The following is a 14,090-nucleotide window of genomic DNA, read 5'->3' on the forward strand; positions in this document are numbered from 1 at the left end:
GAGAGGCGAATACTTAAAGTATTAAAGTAAAAGTTCTCGTTATGCAGAATGGCACATTTCACATTCCTGTATATCATAGTATTGTATTATAGTTACTGATGCATTATTGCGTACATAACATTTAATGTTGAAGCTGGTTTTAATGAGCTTATATGCATTTAATTTAAATATCTGCTGGGTAGCTTGTGAATTTTCTACCACAGATCAATGAGGTCTTTTACTGTATTTTTTGTATTAATCTGGTTATGAAAGGTAACTAGTAACTAAAGTTACAAAGTAAATGTAGCAGAGGCGGAAGTACAATATTTGCCTCTACGTCCTACAACCTACAGCCACTTGGATCACCAACAACAATAATGGTGCAGGGAACTACTGAGAGATAAACAAACTGACTGAATGACATTCATAATTTAGTTGTTTTTACTCAAGCAAAGAAACTGAAAACTTCTGCCAGTATTTCAATGCCTCGATGGGGCTTTGACAATCATATCAGCGAGTTTCATGTGGAAAGTGTGGATGGATGAAATGAACAGGCCTACGGAGCACAGGCCCAGGAGCCCAAGGAATCAGGGGCTCACTCTGTGATTCTTGCTCCTATAAGTGTAGGAGAAATGGTAAATGGTAAATGGACTGTATTTTATATAGCGCTTTCTCACAGTGTGTTGCACTGGCCAAAGCACTTTACAGGAGATCATACACCATTCACCCATTCACACACAACATTCACACACCGATGAGAAGTGACGGCCTTTTACATATCTGCGCCTGGGAGCCCACTGTCCAGTCATAATCTGTCCATGGTGGGAAGACTGGAAAAGATACTGGTGACTGGCTAGACCTCTACAGGTACGGAGGAGAGAGACACTTGAGCTGGCGTGACCCTAATGTTTGAAGAGTGAGGTTCCCTGGCAGTGGCCCCACTGTGTCTGAAAGCTGGCTGATCATATCAGAGACTTCCCAGCTCACCTCTGGTCCTTCTCCAGCTGTCTCCTGCTCACAGACAGGATGTTGTAAGATATGGGATGACTGGGGCTCAGGAAGTAAAGCAGGTCTTCCCCTCATCGCAGGGCTGGCAGTTAAATCCCCTGGCTCTCCATTCCACATGTCGAAGTTGGGCGACTCTTCTGCCACTGGTGTGTGCGTGCGTTTGTGTGGGTGAATGAGAGGCAAATATTGTAAAGCATTTTGAGTGCTACAATAGCAAAGTAAGTGCAGTCCATTTGCCATTACGGGATGGTTTTTTGCAGTAAGTGGCATGTGGCATGCCATGGTAGTTATAATCAAGTTACAGCATGTCACCTTAAATAAACATCCCAGAATGCTGGTGAGCTTAATGGTCTATTTGTGCTTACTGGTTCTTTGTTTACCTTTATCTTCTCTTCCTCCACCTGTTATCAGCTGACTGGGGCCCTGATAATGGCTCACACATCAACATGACATTAAGGTTCAAGACATTTCAAATCTCACTTCATTACAAGCTGTTCTCCCCTTGCAGCCAGGATTGGCGAATAATCAACAAGTATAGAAACAGATGCTCAGTACTGTATGGTGTTTAGTGGGATGGCACCAAGGTCAGATGAAAATGTATAACATGACGCCTGTTTGAGCAAAAGTCAAGCAACATTATTTCCACCAGTCTGTCCCACTCCTCTCTTCCCTGACAGACAGTTCACTTCAGGACAAGCAGTGTGTTTAAAATGTGTCAATATCTAATTACTGCAATCTTACAATCATGTTCGAGGAACAGAAGAAAATTTGAGTTCTCAGTGCATTTTCAATGTGCTAAACTCACCAGAATTAGCCAGCTGCAGGTGTTGGCACCTCACAACAATAGCAATAACACTCTAGGGTAGGAAACCTAACAAAACTTATTGTCCTCTCATAACATTTACTGAGTTTCTTTGATGTGCAAAAAAGTGCAGCAAACCAGGATGTGCATGGAGAAATCCACCAGTATCCAAGAAACACGTGGTCGTTTCTGTCATTAAGTAGTTTCTATTAGCAGAGAATTTCAAACTGCGGGATCACAGTTGTTGGAGCTTGTGTAGGCTATATCCTGTTCTGTGCCACCCCACAGTGCCAAAGCCAGGCGCCATGCACTAGACATTTAAAGGGCACTTTACCTGGTAGCTCAGTACGATCTCGGGGTCGTTGACGGGCATGCTCGGTGGCCTTGGAGACAATCTGCTCCTCGGTGTTCACGGAGTGTAAAGGTGAGACTTTCGCAGCGGGGCTTATGCCTCGCTATGCTGTGTGAGGACGGTTTGAAGAAGCACTTACGACTTGGTAACAGCCGCTACTTCTGTGACTGGAGACATTTTGAGGCAAACATCTCTTCCAGATTAAAACAAACGATGAAAAGGATACTACTGTGCTGTGTTTTATGACGATTTCTCGGCCGCGCTTCCAGCTCCCGTCCCTGCTGTCCTGTCTGTAGAAGCAGGATGCAGAGAGCATCACTGCAGCCTCAGCCAATTAGAGCGCAGAGGTGCACGACGGGCTGCGACGCACTGCTGCTACCCAACACAAGACAGCCGTGAATTATAGCCTATAAACTTACAGACACTTCGCGCTTTTACATTAAGATTACTGAAATGCAACGCAATTACACCCTGCATCAAGCCGGTACAATTAAATAAATACCAGAATATATATGGAAAAATGTCATAATCCAAATAAAACTTGTTTTCCTCTAAACTCCATTGTCAGAAAAACTAGATCATTCACTGTACAGTGCCTTCATTGAAAAATGTTGAATTACAAATAAAAATTTTCATGAATAAAAATGCTTGCACTAAAGTATAACCTGCTAAATATGGTTAAATTAGCTCTTACATATAAACCATAGCATTATTACCATTGATTCATTAATGGGTTATAAATAGCCCAACACTGGAGCTGAAACAGAACGTACCTACTTACCAAATAGTTAGAATTTAAGTCTTAATATAGTGCTTGGGGTATAGGCTAACAGCGCATCAATGTCATATGAAAAGCAGTAAAAAGCGCTGAATGTCCCTTTGACATTTACTGTAGTGATATGTGCATAAAGCAGAACAAAATGGAAACATCATACCCCATAAATGATCAAACAAGACATGAGATGGCTACATAAAGTCTTAAGTAGCTAAACATGAAGGTAAAACTGAATAGTGAGCACATAAAAGAGGAGGAAGAAGGAAGAGGAAATGAGGGCAGTGACATTATGAATCTGATTGATCCTGTACAACGTTAGAACATATTAAAGCCCTGGATGCCACCTTGTGGGGGGCAAAAGAATTGCGCAGAGGTATATGTTAAAATGGCGTGTGCGCCTTTCCAACAGAGTGGCCAATTAGCGCATGTTCCTTATTTAAGATGCAGAATTGGCACTCAGCATTTTTAACCACTGCAGATGGTCTCCTACATTTATAAGAAAGTAAAACAATAGTAAGATAACCAACAAATCACAAGCAGTGTTTTGTTCCACATTGTGAAAGCGTTGGGATTACATGAGACTGTCCAGCTGCGACATTGTCACTTTATTGGATTTAGCTCAGCAGGTTGACCCTCATCAACCACCTGTTCTCTAGCCTACAGAGTACTGAGCTCAGATTGCAGTACGATTGGTCTACACAAACGGCGTGTCATTGTGTCGCAGGCAGTTTAATGGTTCTTGTGACATAACTTACATCGCTACTGATAGCGTCAGATCCACTTTCCTCAACGCACGGTGGTAGATTTGTCATCCACCTGCACGGCGTCCTGTTTCTCCTGGGTGCGGTTGTTATGGCAGCTGTAAACATTATGTGGGAGCATGCACGGTTGATATGGAAACTGCATAAAGGAAACAGGACGGAGTGTGTCTGAGTGGTCAGGTCATCGGGGAAGTGACAGCATTTGTTATTATATTAATACCTGACGCTCTAGGTGACGCTCTGTTAAACGTCACCTGTTTCAGTTTGAGATGCGTTTTAACAGCCGTTTTAAACAGCTGTCACAGGTGTCAGAGAGTGTAAGTTGAACTCCATAGTTGGTGTTATCTCGGATATACTCTAGGTCGGTTTCTAAGTATACACTTGTCAGCTTTGCCCATGCATAGACCATGTACCATGTCTGTGTGTGACGGCGTGCGCCTTTTTGCGCATGGATGTCAGTGAGAAGCAATGACTCACTCCGCTCTGTACAGATTTAGATGCCTGTTTGACCCGATTTACATGCTTCCTCAGATGCTACAGAGACAAAGTAGCGAGGTGCCATCCTATTTATGGCTTTCTCTTTGTTTCTGGGCTGCCGAGAGAACCAGTTCTACTTTATAGTTCGTCTATAGTTAAATGGTTTATTTAGAAATTGGATGAAGACATCTGTAGATTCTGCGTGCATTTATCGGTCTGAATATGATCTTATGATTCATTTTAATAAACCTTTTATAATAGTATATTCTACAACGTGAAGATCTGAAAACAGTCCAGCTGAACGTTGCTCGGTAAACAAGAGAACCTAAAAGTAACATGCAACAAATGCCAGGTAAGTAAATACACGCACATGCATCTGCGCACTCAGTTAATCTATACTGAAATTTGACGTAATTTGCCTCAGTGTTACAAGTGGCTCCAGTGGAAGGGAGGGTACGTCGCACTGTGCCCAGCCTGCCAACAATCAAGCCAGACAGGCTGAAAACAGCCCGAGCGCTGGTGCAGAAAGCAGTCAAGGTGATCACATGCACAAACCAGATTTCACGGCATCGCCTCCATAGTATCCCCTGTCCTCCTGGGAATAAACCTAAAAGTCTTCTAAATCTCCTTTGCCATTCTCTATCAGTTGAAGAAAGTGTTTTCAGTGCAGGGACCCTACCCTGTGATCCGTGCTGCCTTGTGGGCCAGAGGGTGGGTGGAACGTCGATTGCCCCATCCGGTCCAGAGACCACCTCATTGCCATGGTGATGATGAGGAGGATGGTGATGTCAGCGCTGATGTTTTTGGTGAGACAAAGAATTTGGAAAAGCAAAGTCCTAAGAATTCAATCGTACATTTATTTTGAGAAAACTAAATCCAGTGTTCACTGCAGTAGCATGCTGGAATAAAGCTGTAGGAGAAAAGATTATTTAAATGACTAAAATACTGAGACGATGATGGGTGACCTCACATACAGGATCACTAACAAACTACTACTTTAATCATAAAAATATGTTTCATATAATTTTACAATAAACTTGTTTTCAGTCATACATATTTGTCTGCTAGTTCTTCATGATTTAAAGTTTGTCTACAAGAGAGGTCAGTGATGTTTACCCGTAATTTCCAGAGCTAAAATTGTAGGGAGGTCAATGTATGTGGTATGTAATCAGAGCACTACTTTAGATGGACAGATGAATAACCCTATCCCTGATAAATGATACATTGTGTACCACATTACAGGCACCAACCTATAACACAGACCCCTACTCTTTTAATGTACCACGGTACACATTTTAAACCTGTGCGTACACACACACACACACACACACACACTTTATTTATCTGTCTACAGAGAGAATGGATGAGGGCAAGAAAGAGGAGAACCTTGATGGGATGTATGACCTCATGGTAAGATCACATTCAAGTGAGCCAACTAACTCATCATTGAAATCTTGTAGAATCTGGAAGCAACTGAATGTGTGCACTTCCATAGTGCTGCACCTTCAGGCTTGGTCAGCTTTGCTAATTTAACTTTGCCTTAATTTTTTCAAGTATCGCCTGGTTTGAAATGAAACTATATATTTCTACTGGACAACACGACGGGATTCCATAGACTGTCGCTCCCTACAGAATGACCAAATGACCAATCACTATGCGAATGCTGGAACATTTACCACCAAGGTCTCTAAAGAGCTGCTATTGATTGGCAACAATGCAAGTTGCTCACATTTGGCCATAGGTCCACCAAGACTCCTTGTCTCCTCCTGTGTCTCCATTTCTTCCAGGTGGGGCTCTGTGTGAACCTGCGCAACCTTCAGTGGTTTGATACAACAGATCCTGATACCTTTTTCCCAAGATGCTACAGGCTTGGGGCAGAGGATGAGAAGCACGCATTCATAGGTCTGCTCTATAGCTCCATTAGTACTCACTGCCAAAAAGCAGTATCAAAGGTGCAAGGTTTAAATTGTTGGACTGAAGCAGTTCTGCGTGTTCTTTTATGAAGAATGCTCAAAGACTAATCTGTCTTTTGAGATATTTATTACAATCAATATTTAAGAAAAGCAATTACAGAGCTCTGGGTTCCGTTTCTATCTGAGGCCCTGATTCTAAACAGCAGAACCGTTCGGCTTGCCTTCAGAGCAAGGGAACGCCTATACTCCTGAACCCAGTCCAATTATACAGTTTTTCAAATATGCAAATGATGGTAGATCTGACGTCCTCCGCGTTGTCCTTCATCCTCGCTCCTTGGTTGGTTAGTTAACCTCGTTCTGACCCCTCATTTGGTGATCTTGTCGCCAGGCAGATTTTAATCTGTGAAATTCTGAGAACACATCCTGACCTTTCAATGCCCGAAGCTCAGACAGTTTTTAGAGAAGGCCCCCTTACTCACTTCCCCTGAGATTGTAACTCCAGGAGTGCCATCTGTCTCTCTGAATATGCTGGGGGTTAATTGCAGAAAGACGGTAGAATCCCAGCAGACGACAAAAAAGGGAAGTTGGTGCAGTTGCTGATAACCATTTCACTTGTCTTGAAGAGTGGAGGAAACTTGCAAAATGTAACATGAAGAAACTCACTTGCCTTTTCTGTCTGCTGTGCTCTTGCCCGCTTGTTTTGCCTAAATGAAGAGGACTTCAGGAGGACAGCTTGCACCAGCCTGCTGCAACATGTGGTGGAGATGAGTCGACAGCAGAGAGAGGGAGCAGAGGCTGAGAGAAAAAAAGGAAAAAACTGCATCTCTGATGGTAAAATACGCTGAAAAAATAAGTAAAAATGCATGCTATGTGAGGATATGAGGTGCAGGACAAGAGGTATGTAACAAATTCTACTGTTACAATTGTGTCTCTCCACAGAGACGAATAATGTAGGCCATTGGTTCGTTGGTCCAGAAATGATCACCACAGCTTTACGCGTGTGTCAAGAGTTTCTCAGTGTTTTAGAGCATGGTGACATTGATGTGGAAACAGTCCCCTCAGTGGCGGAACAGCAGTGGGCAGAGTTTCTGCAAGAGTACTACATGGTTGTGCAGTGAGTATGGTCCAGGATCAGCACTGACAGTGCACTCAGCCCATCTTAATATAGGTCATTGATTAAAAACAGTAAAATTTAGTTCCATAAGGTTGTTTACAATACCGTTGCCAGTTTATTTGGTACATCCTGCTAAAACTACTGCAGTCTAATCCAACTGTCCTGCAATAAATTCTCCATGATGGTGATAATGTTCAGTTTATGTAGGATGTAGGAGGATGTAGTTTGTTGAACTGTACTGCACTATACAAAGAATTGTTTCTGCAATTTAGCCTAGCCTCAATGATATGCATGGGGTGGACAACATAATAGAAACACTTGTTGGTTTGATGCAGTACACTGTAACTCAACAACACCACAAACTACGGTACACTTTGCAAAATGACAATACAGTTGAACCAACATCTCTAAAATGAAACATTATCACAGACCTGAAGGGAGGATTTATTGCAGGACTGCTGCATTAGGCTGAATTAGTTTTGTAATAAACTGCCAACTGAGTGTATATTAACACATAATATACTGTATACATGACACTGCATGCTAATATTTATAGTACAGTATGTTGGCAGTTGGTATACAAGAAATCGATGCAGCCTGCAGTGCCATATGGAAACAGGCATCACTGAGCTGCAGCTTCACAACAACTCTCCACTTAAAACCAGGGGGATGTCTTTCCTTTTCATTTCATCACTTTTCCATTAACACCACACTTAGAAATTAATTTATTTTAACATTCATTAGCTGATATTCCTAAAACATTTAACTCAATATTTTCCTGGTGGGGAAACACATTATTGTACTCCCATAATTACTGTAATGTCTACAACTGGGACACAGTTATTTTCTGTAAAGATGCAGCAAAGGTAGAGAGGTATCAAAACTGTCCAAATCAAGTAACATTATAATATCTGATAACCAGCATAATTATTGTCTGGAGTAAAGCACAACAATATGATTTGATGCATCTGTAAATTAGTGAACTCAACCTGTCACTCTAATAAAATGTTTGTATGTAGTGAGGGTGCATTGATCAGGGGTAGCAGTGTATTTGTGGAGCGCTGCCAAGCTATGTAAACCAGGCTGCAGGAGGTTAGCCCGCAGCTGGATACAGATGGACTAAATAACATCTGGATCATTAAACCAGGTGCCAAGTCAAGAGGACAAGGTGAGGCCTTTTTCTCAACCACACAACAATCACCTGGTACTGTTATATATATTAATGTTTTATTTCCTCTTTATTCAAGCTGCACGGTACTGAAACATGAAAAAAAAATGCTGTTACTGTTTTGTTCTAACATGGTGCTAACATCAACATTAGATGTTGATTTTAGCCTACTGGTACTTTGATTGGAAGGTCCATCTGATACTCTGTGTTCTCTTGTTGTTGCCCACTGATATTGTTTGCTCCTGATAATGCGGTTTTGTTTTTGTGTTTCCATGTCACACCAACCACCACCATGCAGGCATTGTTTGTATGAACCACTTGGAAAAGATTTTGGCACTTGTGGATGCTGACAGACCCCTGGCTAAAGAGAGTAAGTGGGTGGTTCAGAAATACCTGGAGTGTTCTCTTTTGGTCCACGGCACCAAGTTTGACCTCCGCCAGTGGTTCCTCGTCACCGACTGGAACCCTCTGACTGTGTGGTTCTACAGACAGTGCTACCTGTGGTTCTCCACTCAGCCCTACTCAACAAAAATTCTGGACAGGTCAGAATGGCTCAAACAAACAGGATCAAACTTTTACTATAATGTAGGAATTTATGGAAGCATTGATTTAGCACTGTAAGTCAAACTAAATGAACCTTATTTTATTCAAAGGATATTTTACACTTGCTTTCATTACCTTTTTAATTGTTTCTCTCAGTGCAGTCCACCTGTGCAACAACTCCATCCAGAAGCACTTCCAGCCATCTCAGGATCGCCATCCAGGTGTACCTGAGGACAATATGTGGTCCTGCTCTGAGTTTAGGGCTTTCCTGCAGCGGCAGGGCTGTGAAGCAAAATGGGAGTCAGTTGTGGTCCAAGGCATGCAGCAAGCAGTGGTTCATGCACTACACAGACAGCCCAGGACCTAGTTGAGCCCCACAAGGCAAGCTTTGAGCTCTACGGAGCCGACTTTATGTTGGGCAGAGATCTGAGGCCTTGTCTCCTGGAGGTCAATGCCAGTCCGACTATGGCCTCTTCCACGACTGTGACCGCCCGCCTCTGCCCTGCTGTGCAGCTGGACACACTGAGGGTTGTGCTGGACTGGCGGACTGACCCTAGTGCTTACACAGGAAGCTTCCAGCTAATCTACAGACAGGTGGGAATATCTCATGAGGCAATAGATGTTTATTTTCAGGGACCATCACTGAACAATAGATGCTACACCAAATACATTTATATGTTATTTACTTTGTCACCCTGTCAGGCTGCAGTTGAAGTTCCTCAGTATCTGGGAGTGAACCTGCTGGTGGAAGGAGCCCCCATAAGTCAACTGAGACCTCTGCTTCATAGGGAAACAGCTATTTCAAACACACCACTTACTATCCAGTTTCCCTCAGACCAGTCATCTCCAGAGGTTGCTAACACAACACATAAACTATCAAATCAGAAGCTCAGTGTGATTGCTGGTCTTTGTCATTCAGGCAAAGAGAACCAAGCTGCTGGAAAGAAAACAAGACAGCTGACATCAAAATCTCCAAATAGGGAACATGAAGGGAGAACAGAGGTTCAGAATGCTTCCTGTATTCACAGGACCTGCTGCAGTCAAGTGTCTGAACAGCCTTTGGTGAGACACATTGAACCTCAGAGGAAAGTGCAAGGTTTGAGTTTGAGTCTTGGTGCCAGTGTTGCAATTCTGTATCCACAGAGTCTCTCCTTTTCCCTCAGCCCCCCTAACAGCATGTCAGATTGTAAAACTCAGCCCAGTCCAGGCCATGGATCACATATCTCCAGATCCTTCCTTCATCCCACAACCTTTGAGCCACAACACAGGGCCTCAACATGGGTCTTTCCTTCACTCCAGGGTCTCCTCCCTAGCATGGACACTAAAATTAGGAAGCAAAGCAGTAGGAAGTGCAGAGGAGGTTTTATCAGCAACAACATTATTAATTTATAGTATTTCATTCATCGGAGCCAAGTGCACACATACCATGAATGTTGTTCTGAAGCTAATTTGCATTAAAGCAAACCAAAACAACTCAAACAAATTGTGTAGTAGATATTCAAAGCAGACTGGACAGAAAATCACATGGTGAAATATTAACTAGTTTCCATTTTTGAGGACAAATAATTGCCTTTAAACTGATGTTGCTGACAGGATGTAGCTGTTCCAAGTCGCCAGCAGGTGGTAATAAAGATTCAATAATCTTACAGATAGTTTACTGTTTTCCAAAGCCTTGTTGGGAGCAGGAAAAGCCCTTCTACTACATCTTGAGCAACATCTGTTTGATTATTTATTTCAGTCTTTTTATAAATATGATGTCAAAGTGCAACAGAGCCGAATGAAGCAGAGTTTCATCAACAGACCTTTCCTGAATGATGTACATAGACACCAGTACACATTTAATTGCCACAGTTTGCACAGTAAATTTAATTTACTGTTCAAAAATATAAAAAAAATAGAATGTATTTTAAGGTGTTGGACCTAAAACAGAGAAAACACAACACTCCTAATGGTCAGAAATGATAGAGGAAACAACATATGACTCAAGAGTTAGTGATGCTGAGCGCTGTAGTAGCATTTGTTGTGATTTATGCACAGTCTAGTGTTGGGAGTATACGTGTAGAGAGATGTCACAATTATGCAATAATATAATTTACTATTGAATCAGTCAGTCCATAAGAAACACGGGAATGTTTCCCTGCCAGGTTGTTGAAGAGCAGCAGATGGATCCTGACTGTTGCCTGAGGAAATGAACTGAGAGTGTTTACGTTCACATGCATTTTAGTGCGCACAGACAGTTCAGCAGCAGGAGAGTCAAGCTACAGATCTGCCACTACATAAGCGCTCCCTGTGACACAAAAGTTGTAAAAGAACAGAATCCGAGCCGATTACATTTCATTACTAGATGTTTTGTAACACGCTCTCCTTCTCTTTCACCCACATACACTCAAAGCAAATTTCCACAGGAAAAAAATACTTTATTAATACATTTATATAACGTACATCAACAAAATATGTACATCAAACATCTTTCATGTAGGTCCCAAAATATAAAATCTCAAGTACCTCTTTCTATAGAAAACTAGTCTTCTGGGAAAATGTTTACATTCACTTCTCTCCTCCTCACTCCTTTGTCTCCAGTATTCACTCGCAGGACAGAGAATAAACGTCTGAGATTTATCAGTTTTTCACAAGTAAAAGGCAACAGCAAGAACAAACACCAGGTTTGACTTGAGCAGAAACAGATGTAGAGTATGCAGACCAGGCCCAGCACAGTGCTATAGTATGTACACAGTTTCCAAATATACGACGTACAATTGTGCACTCTGCCCTTCTATCTCCAGCCGACCAGAGTGCAGGAACAGGTATCAAAAATAGAAATATACAAGACATCTATGAACAATAATTACAGAAAATCCATCTCAACTATCGCTGAAAAATATTTCTCATTCAGTGTGGTCAAGTGGTGGCCTGTTCCTTCATCCACGCATTGGGTGTACCTTTATTCTCATCTGTATACACTAGAGGTAACCCTTGTGTTTTATTATGGCAGTCAACATAGTGCCTAGTTTAAGGGGCATTTGCAATGGTTATTGCAGCGACAAACTTTGGGTGAAACATTAGAGCTAACATTTGGTACAACAATTTTGAGAGTACAAAGATGTCGTGTCTCTGTCGCGACAGCTACAGGTTAGATGCGTCAGCATCATTGGCGATTATTCTTCAACAGCTGCATCTTTCGTTACATTCAGCCAAGCGCTGTGTGTGCAGGGCAGGTTCAGTTTATTTGATACATTTGCACTGAGTATTAAACATTCAACCAGAGCTATTGTACTGAGTATTAAACATTCAACCAGAGCTCTGCATCCCCCACCCACCTCTCCTTGATCTTTTCTGTAAGTCCTCACATTTGCTGTTTGACCACCAGGCTGAGGAACAGAGGAGAGGAATGAGGATGGATCATGGAATGGCTCAGTCATCTTCTCCCTCCGGCTACTCTGGTCTTAGGTACTTGAAGAGGATTATCTTCACCTTTTGTCTGATCCTTCAGTCTTTGGTTTCCAGGTTAAGGGGTGGTACCTGCTTGAGTGCCTGAAGGAGGGCAGGGGAGTCCATTGGGGTCTGAGATATGGCTGGAGCTGGAGAGCCTCCCTTGGGAGACAACACTAGCTGAGGTGCAGGCGGTCTTTCGTTGGGCATGGCGGGTGTGGAGCCTCCCATGCCAGGGCAGAGCATGGGAACAGCCCCGGGGTACCAGCATTTTTCCAGCATTGGCAGGTAGGCTGCAGCAGAGGGTGGGATGAGGTAGAAAGGCATGCAGAGGGGATGTGGAGGAGGTGGATGGGTGGGGGATACACTCATGTAACTACCGTAGCCGCTAGAGGACGGTGAAGATGACAACTCTCCACCTGACAGCAGCTCGTCCTCAGATGACTCCACGCGGGGTCGTTTGTGCCGTGGCTCGTCATCCTCCTGCTTGATGCCGGAGCTCTGCCTCTCACACAGCGCTCGTTTCAGCTGGCTCTCCTGAGCATAGTAATCTGGACGTCCCTGTGGTGCCCCAGATTCATTCTTCTCCAGCTCTCCTCCATAGCCGCTGTCTGTATCTGTATCACTGCCGCTCTGCTCACCACTCAGAGGAGCATACACCCGCTGGATAACAGGCACGCAGTTCCTCCCATAGCCCTCGCTGGGTTTAGGGGGAAAGCTGGTGGGCATCTCCTTGTGAGGCTGGTGCTGGACGTAGGCAGGGATTTCTTCAGGTCGGGGGCTGAGAGGGGTGCGGGGTCGGATCGGACTTTGTAGCACCTCTGCTGCTAATTTCTGAATGTGGTTGATGACATGGGATGGCGTGAAGTCTCCATCAGTCTCACAGTTGGTTAAATACTGAAGAACCTCCTTTGCACACATGTGGAAGCCAGAGTAGAACATCTCCTCTGACTTCTCCTGGCTGACAGGAGACTGCTCTGTAAACACAGCGAGAAAGCACAAAGTAAGAAATGGGGCTATCTGACACAGATGCGAGGATTTGATTAACTTCAGCTATATTAGAAATCACTTCTTTGCTTGCAACTCTGCACAATCTTGTCAGTGTGTTCATCTTGTTATATATGTATATTTGTGAATGATCTGTAGCTTACCAATTTGCATGCCATTCTGCAAAGCCAGGATCTTTTGCTGCTGCTGCTCCAGCAGAGAGGTGAGGGCTTTCACATGCTTGAGTGTAAGCTCTAAAACCACAGCCTTCTCCAGATGGCCCAAAGTCTGGAGGAGACAGGCACAGTCAGCACATCCTCCTTATATAACACATAGTGACTAAGCTATACTAGTGTGATTGGTAATCAATTTCATAAATAATATCCACTATGGTATCTTAAATTCAATTTCTTTTCAGAACAGAATGTTTAAATTCTCCATCTTAAACAACCATGACAGAAGGCATCATTTAGTATGAGCCGTCACTCACTGACCGCTGACGCACTCAGCACAGAGAATGTAATGCCACAAAACAACCACTCGATGGTGCATGTCACTCAACACACTGAGTCCCATTGTCCATCAACAGTAAGCCACTGTACCGTGAGTTTCAGGTGCTCTGGTAATAAATCTTTCAGCTGAGCGATGCACTCGTTTATCCGGTCACGCCTTTTCTTCTCAATAAGTCTGTGGGGCAGCTTGTACGTGTCCTGCAAGAATAAACAGAGCTGTTGGGGTAATTCTGCTGAACAGACAGCGCACGATATGATCATGAGACGACA

The 14,090-nt window shown here is 43.2% G+C and overlaps 3 protein-coding genes across 3 annotated transcripts in view; 1 reads left to right on the forward strand and 2 right to left on the reverse strand.

The window, feature by feature from the left end:
- Positions 1–3,665, reverse strand: part of slc4a8 (solute carrier family 4 member 8) — a 32,269-nt gene extending 28,604 nt beyond the window's left edge. The window contains 1 exon segment of the mRNA XM_020592783.1: positions 2,124–3,665. Coding sequence (XP_020448439.1) covers positions 2,124–2,162 — 39 coding nt within the window. The 5' untranslated portion in view covers positions 2,163–3,665.
- Positions 3,666–3,726: 61 nt separating this feature from the next.
- On the forward strand, positions 3,727–10,284 carry ttll3 (tubulin tyrosine ligase-like family, member 3). The gene is given in 12 exon segments (XM_020593187.1): positions 3,727–4,506; positions 4,579–4,691; positions 4,801–5,016; positions 5,709–5,837; positions 5,942–6,056; positions 6,782–6,898; positions 7,007–7,181; positions 8,201–8,349; positions 8,648–8,891; positions 9,049–9,232; positions 9,235–9,486; positions 9,595–10,284. Coding segments are annotated over 12 exon segments (2,400 nt in total). The 5' UTR covers positions 3,727–4,490.
- Positions 10,285–12,159: 1,875 nt separating this feature from the next.
- Positions 12,160–14,090, reverse strand: part of LOC109956045 (class E basic helix-loop-helix protein 40-like) — a 2,862-nt gene continuing 931 nt past the window's right edge. The window contains exons 3-5 of the mRNA XM_020592838.1: positions 13,911–14,018; positions 13,473–13,596; positions 12,160–13,298 (exon numbers count right to left, since the gene is read on the reverse strand). Coding sequence (XP_020448494.1) covers positions 12,379–13,298; positions 13,473–13,596; positions 13,911–14,018 — 1,152 coding nt within the window. The 3' untranslated portion in view covers positions 12,160–12,378. The remainder of the gene's footprint in view (positions 13,299–13,472; positions 13,597–13,910; positions 14,019–14,090) is intronic.

This window comes from Monopterus albus, unplaced genomic scaffold, assembly GCF_001952655.1.
Source record: "Monopterus albus unplaced genomic scaffold, M_albus_1.0 scaffold18.1, whole genome shotgun sequence".
NCBI lineage: Eukaryota > Metazoa > Chordata > Actinopteri > Synbranchiformes > Synbranchidae > Monopterus > Monopterus albus.